The sequence below is a fragment of the Colias philodice genome, chromosome 3, assembly GCF_061535455.1.
Source record: "Colias philodice isolate Cphi_HAF_F1 chromosome 3, ilColPhil1 Martin Lab GWU primary, whole genome shotgun sequence".
Classification (NCBI taxonomy): domain Eukaryota; kingdom Metazoa; phylum Arthropoda; class Insecta; order Lepidoptera; family Pieridae; genus Colias; species Colias philodice.
In genome coordinates this window covers 9,459,259-9,471,921 of record NC_143088.1, presented here as the reverse complement: position 1 = coordinate 9,471,921, position 12,663 = coordinate 9,459,259, and the positions used below count along the sequence as shown (strand labels likewise).

General features: G+C 33.2%; 3 protein-coding genes across 7 annotated transcripts; 1 reads left to right on the top strand and 2 right to left on the bottom strand.

Moving 5' to 3' along the window:
• The first annotated feature begins 426 nt into the window (after positions 1 to 426).
• LOC149489921 (retinol dehydrogenase 12-like) lies at positions 427 to 5,309 on the top strand. Of its 4 annotated transcripts, none has more exons than XM_089714703.1 (6): positions 427 to 581; positions 2,444 to 2,566; positions 3,274 to 3,636; positions 3,951 to 4,072; positions 4,306 to 4,523; positions 5,067 to 5,308. In XM_089714703.1, the coding sequence occupies exons 2-6, from the start codon at positions 2,449 to 2,451 to the stop codon at positions 5,218 to 5,220; spliced, it is 975 nt and encodes a 324-aa protein (XP_089570829.1). In that variant the 5' UTR covers positions 427 to 581; positions 2,444 to 2,448; the 3' UTR covers positions 5,221 to 5,308. The 4 variants fall into 4 exon arrangements, with proteins under 4 accessions (XP_089570829.1, XP_089570830.1, XP_089570832.1 ...); XM_089714704.1 differs by having other exon boundaries at positions 445 to 581; positions 2,403 to 2,566; XM_089714706.1 differs by lacking the exon at positions 427 to 581 and adding an exon at positions 600 to 734.
• Positions 5,310 to 5,456: 147 nt separating this feature from the next.
• On the bottom strand, positions 5,457 to 9,899 carry LOC149489920 (lymphocyte antigen 75-like). The gene is made up of 6 exons (XM_089715087.1): positions 9,881 to 9,899; positions 9,503 to 9,763; positions 8,421 to 8,615; positions 6,502 to 6,741; positions 5,673 to 5,956; positions 5,457 to 5,588 (listed from the first exon to the last, which is right to left on the bottom strand). Exons 1-5 carry the CDS (start codon positions 9,897 to 9,899, stop codon positions 5,727 to 5,729), a joined length of 945 nt encoding a protein of 314 aa, XP_089571213.1. The 3' UTR covers positions 5,457 to 5,588; positions 5,673 to 5,726.
• A 447-nt stretch (positions 9,900 to 10,346) lies between these two features.
• On the bottom strand, positions 10,347 to 12,311 carry LOC149489919 (mitochondrial nicotinamide adenine dinucleotide transporter SLC25A51). 2 transcript variants are annotated; one of them, XM_089714713.1, is made up of 3 exons: positions 12,216 to 12,311; positions 11,718 to 11,935; positions 10,347 to 11,453 (listed from the first exon to the last, which is right to left on the bottom strand). In XM_089714713.1, the coding sequence occupies exons 2-3, from the start codon at positions 11,913 to 11,915 to the stop codon at positions 10,728 to 10,730; spliced, it is 924 nt and encodes a 307-aa protein (XP_089570839.1). In that variant the 5' UTR covers positions 11,916 to 11,935; positions 12,216 to 12,311; the 3' UTR covers positions 10,347 to 10,727. The 2 variants fall into 2 exon arrangements, with proteins under 2 accessions (XP_089570839.1, XP_089570838.1); XM_089714712.1 differs by having other exon boundaries at positions 12,038 to 12,305.
• Between the last annotated feature and the right edge of the window lie 352 nt (positions 12,312 to 12,663).

The window sequence follows — 12,663 nt, the reverse complement described above, 5'->3', positions numbered from 1 at the left end:
GAAGCTATGCAATAGCTTAAAAATGTGTGCGTGTACTAGTGTACACACGTAAGAAGTGAAACTTCTTTAAGACCTTATTTTTCAAAAAATTATTTACTAACCTAACCAAGGCAACTTTACAGAAATACGTCGAATCAATGATGGCGCGTAACGGAAAAATGTCACGCGTAACGAAAAAATGTTAAATAACTAAATTTTTAGCCAACCCCGATAAAGAAGTTTCACTTCAAAAAACCGTTGGATATGTATGTGATACCTATAATTAAATATATTATTATAATGCTGGACCGCTAGAAAAAGATTTTTTTTTTCCATAATGTAAGACAATTTTTGTTAACCCATTGAGCCCCAAGCGGCTCGATACCATGGTGATACCACAGAGCAAGGGTACCTCTAGTAATTACATAAAATGTGTCCTCACTGATGCGGTCGTCGCAACCGGTCGGCGATGTTATCATGTTTTTATTTTATGAATGAAACTGCGTACGCTGGAGAGAAAAGGTAGTCGTTACATAACACATCAGTCAGTATGCAACCGCTACTAAATTCTGTCAGTTATTAATTGAATTTGAAATTAACTTGTAAGTATGGTTTTAATATTAAAACTAATAGAGAGTAGAATTTTCTATGCAGTTAGCGTGCTATGATGATTTTAATAATATATCAAGTTTTTAACCGGTTTGGATTAGTTTTAGTAGTGCTAGTGCGTGTGTTCTTCTTTTTTTAATAATTATGTAAGTATCCTCGTAAGAATTTTCAAATTGAGTTTGAAATGTGAAACTGTAGGCTGTAAGTTCACAATGTCTATTAAGTAGGTATCTTCATAATAATTTCATGTACTTACATATAATTTCATTTCAACTCTAACTAGTTACATGAAATTATTATTGAAATTAATAATGATTAAAATAATAATTATCATGTAACTAACTAAATTAATATTAACTATTAAAAAATAAAAGAAGACGGACAAAAAATTCTAGGAGTCTTTTATCGATAAATGTAGGCATCTAGCACAATAAAATATTAATTATAAACGATTTATCGCACGTGGCACGCTTGTCCTTGTTAACATTAGTGGCCATGCACTCTATAGTCATTCTAGTGCAGGAAGAATGTGTTGCAAAATCAATACAAAACTGAAAATGTGTAAGCTATGTATGTACATACTTGTAAAAATGATGTTCACAATCGCTAATTATTTTTACTTATTTAAAAAAAGCGTGTGTGCCGAGCACACGTATCAGAAGTGAAACTTCTTGCCAAAGAATGTCAGTTAGCTACTTAATTTTTTTTAAGTGAAACTTCTTTAGCCTCGTTGAGAGTAAAATTCCATCGCGTCATGGAGTAAGGCGACGATTTTGGTATCTTTGAATCTAGCCAAAGAAGTTTCACTTCTGACACGTCGTGTGCTCGTAACGCACGCTCTGTTTTCTTCATTTGAAGAATGAAGAGATTGTTTGTTTGTTGTTTGTTGTACACACCAGCTATTAGTACACACCAATCACATAACTACTTTATAGACCGATTTCCAATTTTTCCAAAAAAGACCAGTGAGCAGTGAAGGAATTTTTAAAATCGTTCAGTAGTTTCTTTTATTTATTTCAAATAAACACCACCAAATGATAAGAATATGAATTTATGATATCAGTGTAGAAAAGCCGGTAAAAAGAAACGGAACTTAATTTTCATCATTTTAGTTACTTAGGTACTACTAGCTTTAACTACATAGTTAAGTAATGAGCGTTAATGATAAACGAGTTATATTTAAATCAAGGTATCCAAACAAGGATAAATTGTATCTACTAGGTATAGGTCATTTTAATCATTCATTTGTGAGAGTTTAATTATATTATGCCAGTCATTATTATGATGTAAAACTTACTGCTGTGCTATAACTAAGTTCAAATGTTATTTTGTTTGCAATTTTCTACTGATTATGATTACCCTTGATCGATAATTATTTATTACGCTACTGACTACATAAAAATATCTAGTGCTGTTTTTCGTAAGTACTGATATTACAGTTTATATTGATTTGATTAATATATTATTGTAGACTTGTAGTACATAATAAATTGTAAATAAGTCCCTAATCTTTTGTAAATAAGTAGGTATCTATTCGATAAATATAATATGTATATCAGACAATTAGTGTAATTTATCATTACACCGTATACGTAAAAGTAAAGGTTAGAAAAACTCATCAGAAACTATACATATTAAAATTATACAGTAACGTTTTTGCTTAGATATGTGTATAGAATATTTAATTATATTTAATGCGGAGACGGTCGTCCGTCGTTGCCAACCTTAGTTGCCAACGCACAATCGTACAGCCTTTACATAATATAAGTGTGTAAGTGTATCATATCATTGGTTTATATAAAGTTAGTACTCAGTAGATCGGTCAGTGTAAACGTTAAACATCTCCTTTTTATAGACAAGATGGATTATTTAAGTGGTTGGTGCAAAAGCAAGAGGAGACTAGATGGATACACAGTTATTATCACAGGATGTAATACGGGAATTGGAAAGGAAACCGCCCTGGATCTCTATAAAAGGGGTAATTAACTAATTATAAGTGCTTATTTTTTTTATGAAATTTTCAAATTTCCCGCGATTTCTTATTTACTTAATTTTTTTGGTACCTTAATTACAAAAGTGAATATTAATAGTAAAAAGATATTAAGTAAAGTAGGTTAATTTTAAAGAAATTAAAAATATATTTAAAGATGTACTGGACCGATTTTGATGAAATTTGGCACAGATAATCTTCAGACCCTGAGAAAGAACATAGGCTAGCTTTTATTGCGAAATATGTACCACGGGCGAAGCCGGGGCGGACCGCTAGTATAATATAAAAGTGTCATTTAAATCGTATCTATATTAGATTTATTTATATTGCGTTAGCTAATACCATTTGTGAATAATAACATATAACCACAGCATATAACTATACATACCAATAGGTCAATTTTTGTATCAGCCGATATTCTTCTAATTTATTCAAAAAGATTATTTTTCATATATTTTGAACTTATAATATAAAATCGTGTCAAAAACTAACTCAGTTTACAATACAACTAGTATATATTTTAATTTTCATGATCTTTTTATGTAGGTAGGTAGGTACCCTTAATTAATCGAGAATCGTGATACAGTAGGTACTAAAAATGTACTTATTAAAAAAACGTTGGCCGAGAGCTAGTAATTTTAAACACGTTTCTAGTAACAAATACTTAGTATGTCTAAAGATATTTTTTTTTGCAGGTGCTAAAATAATAATGGCATGTCGTAACACCGACAAAGCAGAAGAAGCCAAAGCGGATATCATTAAAAAATTCGAGTCTGAGACAGAAACAGGATCATTGGTTATTGAAAAATTAGATTTATCAAGTCTCAAATCTGTGAGAGAATGCGCTTTTAGGATATTGGCGAAAGAGGACAAAATAAACATTTTAATAAACAATGCTGGTATCATGATGATACCAAAAGGACGGACCGAAGATGGCTTCGAGACACAGATAGGGATTAATCATTTTGGTCATGCTATGTTCACTTTTCTATTATTACCTCGTATTATAAAAAGTGCACCGGCGAGAATTGTAAATGTCGCGTCTCTTGCGCATTTTGGTACGCAATTACGTTTCTAAATATTCTGCTGTTTGTGTTTAGATATCATGTAGGCAATTTTTTCTAAATAAGAACGAAGAGATTCATCGAAATAAATGTCTCTTGAAGCACGTATTTTTGTTACGCACGTTATGTTTATGATTTTTTGTCTTGCAAGCAGTATATTTGCCTAGAAATAGAAAGGTCTAAATATAAATGATAGATGCCTTTTTTCTGATTTTTAAGAATTTTACATAGATAATATAAACGAGTCTCCTGGGTTATAAACTTATAAATTGTTGTATAATAAGTAATTACATCCTACTTTCTTCCAGTTTCAAACGTGAACGTTAATGATATTAATTTGGACCGAACTTGGTATGGATCAGTCAAGGCTTACGGTAGAAGCAAATCAGCTAATATTTTATTTGCAAGAGCGATTCATCTTAAATTAAGGGTAAGTCAAAATACACCATACCTACACCATAATATTATAGCTACCTACACAAACAGATAACGTTTAGGTATAATTTATGGTCAATGTATAAGAATTTCGAATCTAACTGCTTACCTGGATTTGATGGTTCGCAAATCATAAGCGTGTCAAGCCGAAGTATTTTAATACCTACAATAATAGTTACTGTACTGTGTGGTATTGTCCTGGCGATTAAGTTTGTTAATTTTTTTTAGGAACGTAACATTAATGATGTAAACACATATAGCTTGCACCCAGGTGTCGTCCGCACTGAAATAGGCAGAAATTTATATAAGGGGATAATTTTTGGTGCGACTTGGGTGTTTAATAATATTATAAGCGTTTTCATAAAGTCACCTCAATGTGGCGCACAGACTACTATTTATTGTGCTATCGATGAGGAATGCGCAAACGAAAGTGGACTTTATTACAGGTAAGCTATACTTAATATCGTCATATATATTATTTATTCTTATATTGGTCTTAATAATAGTATCATACTTAGTAATACCACAGAATAATAACTATAGTAGCCTAGCTAGTTAGGAATACATAGAGTAAAGCTTAAAGTTTTGTTTGTTTCAACAGGAATTTACTATTAGGGAGTAACCGTATAATATAGGTTTTTTTTATCTTGGATTAGCCTAGGCGGAGCCGAGACAAGTGGCTAGTTGAATATCCTATCCTACCTCCTACTAATATTATACCTAAATGCGAAAGTTTGTGAGGATGTGTATGTGTTTGTTTGTTACTCTTTCACGCAAATACTACTGAACCGATTATAATGAAATTAAGCACACATATAGAGGGTAACTTGGATTAATTAACATTTAGGATAGGTTTTATCCCGGAAAACCCACGGGAACGGGAACTATGCGGCTTTTTCTTAGAAAAGCGGGCAAAGCCGCGGGCGGAAAGCTAGTAAAACTATAAGTTATTTAAAGTGAACTTATAAAAAATTGTTTAATAATTACAGTGATTGCTCTAAAGCAAGAAGATCCAGCCAATGTCGGAATGATTCAGAAGCTTTGAAATTATGGGATATGACTATTGAAAAATTAAACCTGCAGAAGTATGACCCTTTGGGAGACGTCGATCCAACTGAAGATATTTTTATTCAAAAAGTTTAGATCTAATATTTTTCGTTAAAAGATAAATGTGTTGTTAACTAATTCAATATACATATTTATGATATTTCCATAAAATACTTTTGAAGGTGCATAATATTATATCTAGTTATCTACATAATATGTAATTGACTTTACACAACTTGAGGTCACAACGATTTTAATATTTATACATTTACATATATATACGTATATAATCATTTTGTGAACAATTAATTGTCCAGACCGCCAGACGTATTTAATCTTTCATAATTGTTTCCGTGTATGCCGAAGAATAAATCATACTTTGATTTATCAATAGATAGGTATTGCATTTTTGGTGGCCAGTGAAATTAATAATCAAAAATTATCATTAAGTTATTCACACAAAGCTAAGTATGGGATCAGATCGTGCCGTGTGTGAAAATTGTCCCGAAATATTTATTTTATTTATTTTATAGGTAGTTACTAGTTACTACTTACAGATATAAAAAATGCAATATATTTATACATTAGATATTTAATAAATACTAATATTCTCGTAACTTATATTTGCTTCTGAGTACACTTTTGCGAACACTGCTCTTAATTCGAAAGGAACCGTTGGCGGGTTTTTCACAGAAAAACATAGACGGCAATAGACAATTGTTAGTAGACAACAGACCACTGCGACGTACACCCCCACACCGGTCCTCTAATTTTGTAAAATTACCGGGACATTTGAAGTCCCAATCTACTTGTTTCTCATTCAGTGTTTCACCTGCAATTTATGTGGGTAAATTATAGAATAAGTTGTATGAAATGTCTGTGTGTAAAGGTATTATATAAAAAGTAATTTAAATCTACGTTCATTATATTACACCTTTATTAATTTAATAAAAACCACCAATGAAACATTAGATTATGGTAGTAACTAGTAATTAAAAAGATGTTGACTTCCTCTAAGTTCAATGTCGAATCAAAGGTAAACTTGTTAATGTTTAGTCGCATGTTGGGTACCTATTATTTAATATTTTTCAAGCATGTTATTTAAATGCACGCTGCTTGCTGGATTAATAAGTAATTGATATACAACAGACTGTTGAATGTTAAAACTTAAATACTAAAGCTTTATGTTAAATTTAAGTATGGGACATTCAATTCACGTTTGTAATGTATTAAAAATTAATAATTACCTACAAATAATTAATGTAGGTAATATACACAGTAACTATATAGGTAATACTAAATAGGTATGTAGGTAAGTGTTCATTGGAAAATTCAAAAGTAAAAAATTTACAATTTTAAGAAAAAGGCCTAACTTACCTAAAACAGTTCTATAGTGATATCGTTGAAAGAGATCACTAAAACCCAAAAATGCCAGATCTCCAGGAGTTTTGTGTTGGTCGACTTGCTTGAATGTATCTCGAATATATTCCGCCTCTTCCTTACTATCCAATATTGTCAAGTGACCTCCAGCTGATAAACAGGTGGAATATGCTTCATACCACGTTTGAGGTTCTATATGCGTAATATAGCATGTATTGTTCGGCCCTAATTTCCAGCCTGTGAATATTCAAAGTAATAAATTAAAAATTTTAAGCTTTTTTAATCTGAGGAAAATCCTTTTTAAAAATATATAGGTAGGTAGGTACGTACATAGATGGTACATAACACATATTAGGTGTCTACTGTCTATATCGAGAATGCATTAATTTAGCGGAAATCTATGTTTTGATTATGATTATAATTATTGCGGTTTTCCTATAATTGATTGACCGGTTCGCTTGGTTGGTAGTGATCATGCCTTCCAAGCCACTGGTCGTGGGTTCGATTCCCACCCGGGGCAAATATTTGTGTGATGAACATAGATGTTTGCTCTGTGTCTGGGTGTTAATTATCTATATAACTATATAAATTATTTAAAATTATATACATATATGTATGTTTATCAGCCATCTGGTTTCCGTAACACAAGCGGAAGCTTAGCATGGGATCAGATCGTGCCGTGTGTGAAAATTGTCCCGAAATGTTTATTATTTATTTATATTTAGACATCTACCTTCTATTGAATTTTTGAAAACAAATTAATGTGATGTGAATGTGATACAGAACTCGTTTTATAATTGGTTTTATTATAGGTAATCGTATTATGTCTGGTCGCATTTCTGTGTGACTCAAGCCGGCCCACCGACTTCAGCTGTACAAGGCTCAGGTGCGACCGCATATGGAGTACTGTTCTCATCTCTGGGCCGGAGCCCCACAGTATCAACTCCTTCCTCTTGACCGCATCCAACGTCGAGCAGCTCGAATTGTCGATGACCGTAGGCTTTCCGATAGGCTCGATCCTCTGTCAGTGCGAAGAGACGTTGCGTCTCTTTGTATACTGTACAGAATCTACTATGGGGAGTGCTCTGAGGAATTGTTCCACCTATTACCAGCCGCACAGTTCCACCACCGGACCACACGCCGTAAAAACCAGTTCCATCCGCACCATCTGGATGGTTGGCGCTCCACCACTATCCGCTTCACCCGCAACTTCCTTCCGCGTACGGTGAAACTGTGGAACGATTTGCCACCTGCGGTGTTCCCGAACAACTACGACATTGGGGCCTTCAAGAAAAGAGCTTATTTATCCATAAAAGGCCGGCAAAGCACTTGTAACACTGGAAGTGTTACAGGTGTTTATGGGCGGTGGTGACCACTTAACATCAGGTGGCCCACCTGCCCCTTTGCTTGCTCTGTGTGACGTTTTTTAATAAATTACAAATCACTTTAATGTAAATAATCTAATCGTTATCTTTTATTTATTTTTAAATATGGCCTATGGGCGTTGGCACTTGGCACCCGTGCCACAGCCCACAGCTCTTAGGCGCGGGACATATACAACCGGCGTGGCGCGCATCGGGCGCGCTGCCGGCGTGCATCGGGTGCGCTATTGGCATTTTGTATGAAATAATTTTGGAAAGGCGGCGCAACCGTGGCACAACCGTGGCGTGCCGTCTCGACGCCTGTCCAAAATTCTTTCATACAAAATGTACCTACCTATAAGAAGGACGTGGTGCAAAACAGATTCAAGAGGTGCGCTTATGGCACGCCCGCGCCCGCGCCCGCGCCGCTTGTGTTTGACCCGCGCCATAATGCTTTTACGGATGTCATCGTAATTTAAGTTTTATGTAAACTTTTATTTTTTTATGTTCCAAATAAAGATTTGAATGAGAATTTTTGAATAGTAAAGAACTTACGAGAGTCATAAGTATCACATTCTTGATAATATGTAACATTGGCAGCTCGAATTTTACAAGCAAATGGCAGATGATCAGAACAAGGATGGACGAACAGCCTTCCGTTGCGACGCATGGCCACGCATCGGCCTCCATTGTAGACTGGCTGCTTTAGTTCCCATAAAAGATCCAAGATTGTGTCTTGTAGACTACTTCCTGTGTAATACATTGATTATTAGAGGACTTTGCCATTATTATTGCACGCCTCATAAGCAAAGCGTTGAGGTGGGTACTACTGTCACTTCGCGCAAAACATCTGATTTTTCAAACTTAAAATGTCTTTATGTATCATACATTGCACTTGTAAGATAATACATACACACACATATTAAGAAAAAACACTATTTTTAACATTCATGATATTTTTGATGTCATTTTTGTTATTTAAACTAGTTAAAAAACAGTTTAAAAAAGTTCTGTCTTGGACGTCCGTGTGTCTGTATGTGCGGAGGATTTTCTTGTTAACACGATAGCGACCGAAATACTTTACTAATCGAGTCTTTTTTTTTCTCTTACGCTTGAGTATGCTCAGGAATAGAACCCTTTCATTTTTCAGGGTCTGATTCGATGTGGTTTAATTGTTATTAAATAAACAAAAATAATAATTAATACTTAAATAATTATAAAAAAAAAATTATGAGGCGTGCACTTTTGGATTTTCCAAATTATTTTCAATTTTAAATCGTTAATCACGATAAAAGCAGAAATATTAAATCTCACTTTGAGCCAGATTTTTACTTGAAAATTATAAAACTTGGCTTAGCGATGCAATGTACATATGAAACGCTTTTTAATATGCAGGGCAAGCATTCAATGCAGTTCTATACTTGACATACTAATACAGTCAAGCAGAAATGCATTCTAGCGGATCTTTTTAATGATCCTCATAAAATGACGTGATGGATAAATGGCCTTTGTAAAGCGCAGTACCTACATATTATGTAATCTTTACTTAGGTAATTTTACAAAATATAAATGCGACAGTGCTTTTGTTTGTCTCTTTTTCATGTCGCAAAAACTTTAATATTATGATATGCAATTACCTGTAATTGTAACGAAAGATCTCTCAGAATATAAATCATGCATGCCAACGTATACTCCTTCATATCTAGTTAGTATTGGAGCTATGAGAAGGGGAATACTGTCCGCTTCATCGAGTGAATCCGGCACGATTAATTGTGACCCTTCCGCCTCGCAACGTATTCTAGCCTGGTACCAGTCCACGGCTTCAGTGTGTAACTTGTAAAACGCATCAAATGCTTTCTCGTATCTGTAGTCGTCGCGAAATTTGGGCCTCTGTGACTCTGTTCGGAATACCCATACTAATATTAATAACCAAATGGTTCTATAATACGGGCGAAAACAGTTAATAAAATCGAGTTGCTAAAATAGTACAGCAGGCGCTATCAATTACTTCTTACTGCGAGATACACATCTCATTTATTTAAATATCCCCGTAGGTTATTACCTACCTACATACGGGATAATTAAACACTCCAGTCTTCTGGCCTAAAAATTTTTAACCGATGTTCCTTTTATTAGCTTCAACTATTAATGTAAGATACGGTATAAATAAAATAAATTAATGAGTTTTATTTCATGTTGCGTGTTCTTTTAAATTACATATAGATATAGATATTATTATCAGTAGATTTTTCTGTCATACTTACGGCTGCAAATAACAATTATACAAATACAAAATGCGTGCAATCTCAAAGATAAAGAAATTATTTTCATTATAATACATAATTTAGTATATTTTTATTCATAAATCACAACGCACAATCACATACATTTTATAAGCTTATCAGTAGCAATGGAATTTTTCTCAGTCACCATAAAATTATTGTGACTGACGTAAACATAAATTCGAATTAAAACACGTACTTGATTAAGAGTAGACTTTTATTTTGATATCAATCTAATATTGTACACTGGCGCAATATATATTTCTATAGTAAATTGAAAAGTATTTCTGTATTCTGTATTTTGATATCACATGATTTTGATGTCTTTTCGTGGCTGTCGCGATTTAGGTAAATTCAACTTACAACAATTAAGATCTGATAATATAACATAATAAATAGTGATCTATGTGACATTTATCACAATTCTTAGGTACATACTTGTTTTGTCAGGATAAATGCTTTTTATCATGATAAAACTTTGCTTAACAAAACATGAATAATACTCAATTCATATAACTTATGTACACACAATCAACCATTAAAATAACATTAATAACAAATAAATCATAACATAAAATGACTAGGAATATAAAATTTTCCTAAATACTTCGTATGAGGCATTTATAATGCCCCAGCTGAAAAATGCACGGGTTATATTAAGCAGGGCTCCATGGTAAAAATTTCCAAACTTGGATCCTCTCTTCCGTAATATATAATTAAACTCATATAGGATAGTTCTGTGTGGACCACCAAGTTCACATTGCATTCCTATTTTGATTACATTTAATGGGTAAAATAAAGTACTTAAAAATGCCCCTATTGAAGCTCCTGCAATAAAATTCTGTAGACTGTCATAGAAAATACTTTCTTGTTTCGGCATTCTTATTTTAATTTCATCCCTTATAATAAAGAATAACGCATTGGATGGACCATTCCTTAGTAATATAGGAGTGAGTCCTCTATAAAATTCTTTTATACCATGAAAGTTTAAAACATGGCTGGCAGCATGAGCAGTATTCTTAAATTTACTATGGTATTTGGGATGTATAAGCAGTGTTTGGAGCCTTTCAAAAGGCATAAGTGTTGCTTCAAAACATCCTGCCACAACACCACCAATAGTTTTTGAGAGGTATGGATTAATTTGTTTATCCAAAAGAGGTTCTAAGCACTCATCATAGACGCCAAACATTAAAGACATAGACAAAGACCTCTGTAGCAGTGGTGGCAACATCCCTCTATACAGATAGCCCAAGCCTTCCTTTTGGAGTTGGTTTAATGCAAATGTTGCTTCTACACCATGCATCATCTGTATAAAAAAAAGTTTAATAGTAAATACTTACACCACAATATTTCTTTGTTAATTTTTTCTATCTTTCTTACACTTATAAAAATAAAAAGACAAGTTTACAATTTATTTAATAAATAGCTATTGAATTGATATGTGCAAGTGTTTAAATAACACTTAAGATGTTAAAGTTTAAACAATGAACAATTGATAAACACATAGCTATGAGATAGATTTTATATCAAATAATTTCTTGGATTTAATTATGACATACAAAGTTGGTACCTGTCTAAATATGAGCTTGTTTAAGGGATAACTGATGAGTATATTACAGAAGGCCGAACCACCACCACACACAAACTCTTTCCAGTGTTGAGAAAGGGCCTGTTTTGACATTGTGACTGACATACTGCCCTCTTTGAGACAACTTTGATTTAAAAGCTGCCTTTCAGACATTTCCTGAACCCGGTGCTCACATGGCATTATTTTAATGTATTCGACATCTGGAAAAAGAACCAATTTTATTGAATTTATTTGCTGACCTACATTTTACATTTTTATAAAATAGGTACTACAATAAGAGGTTAGTAAGTCATTTAATTTACCTGTTTTATGACGAATATGAATATCATGAATATTATTAGTTACGTATTATGCGAAATTTGCTAATTTTTGTCAATGACATGACGAATGTATAAGGTTGTATTATATCATGATAAAATAACCTGCGATAAATAATTTTCACAATATTAGTATTCAAATAAAAAAAACATGTGGACTAACTTTGTTTGTTAGGTCTTTTCAATTATAATATATTCAATAAATTAACACAGTTTCGCTTTCACTCCAGTCTCCATCACAAGTTCCAAAATATATCTGAATGTCAATTGTCAAATGTCTAATTTCTTATGTCATGCCACTGACATTGTCAAGATTATATTGCTTTGACATGCTGTTTTTGTACGTTATCTTTATTTAAAGAATATAAAATTAATTATCTTAGGTATGTTTCTAAATCTTTTATAAATAATGGAAAGGAACATTTTGGCTTGGATGTGACTTCGATTTGAATAAGCTGTGCCAAGCGATGTCAATGTGTCATATGTCACATGTCATTTCAGTCATTTGTGAATCGGAGAATGCTCGCTGGTCGCTGTGGGCCTCGGAGTCGGACGGCCTCGGACGAGGCCTCGGAGCAATGGGCTGTCAACCATCTGTCAACGTTGGTTAT

Coding starts and splice junctions, on each gene's coding strand:
- LOC149489919 (XM_089714713.1), bottom strand. CDS start 11,915: ATGCCATGTGAGCACCGGGTTCAGGAAATGTCTGAAAGGCAGCTTTTA. Junction 11,454..11,717: donor ACAAGCTCATATTTAGACAG/GTACCAACTTTG, acceptor TTTTTTATACAG/ATGATGCATGGTGTAGAAGC.
- LOC149489921 (XM_089714705.1), top strand. CDS start 2,449: ATGGATTATTTAAGTGGTTGGTGCAAAAGCAAGAGGAGACTAGATGGA. Junction 4,073..4,305: donor CGATTCATCTTAAATTAAGG/GTAAGTCAAAAT, acceptor AATTTTTTTTAG/GAACGTAACATTAATGATGT. Junction 4,524..5,066: donor GAAAGTGGACTTTATTACAG/GTAAGCTATACT, acceptor TAATAATTACAG/TGATTGCTCTAAAGCAAGAA.
- LOC149489920 (XM_089715087.1), bottom strand. Junction 8,616..9,502: donor ATCTTTCGTTACAATTACAG/GTAATTGCATAT, acceptor TGTATTACACAG/GAAGTAGTCTACAAGACACA. Junction 6,742..8,420: donor ATGTGATACTTATGACTCTC/GTAAGTTCTTTA, acceptor GAATATTCACAG/GCTGGAAATTAGGGCCGAAC.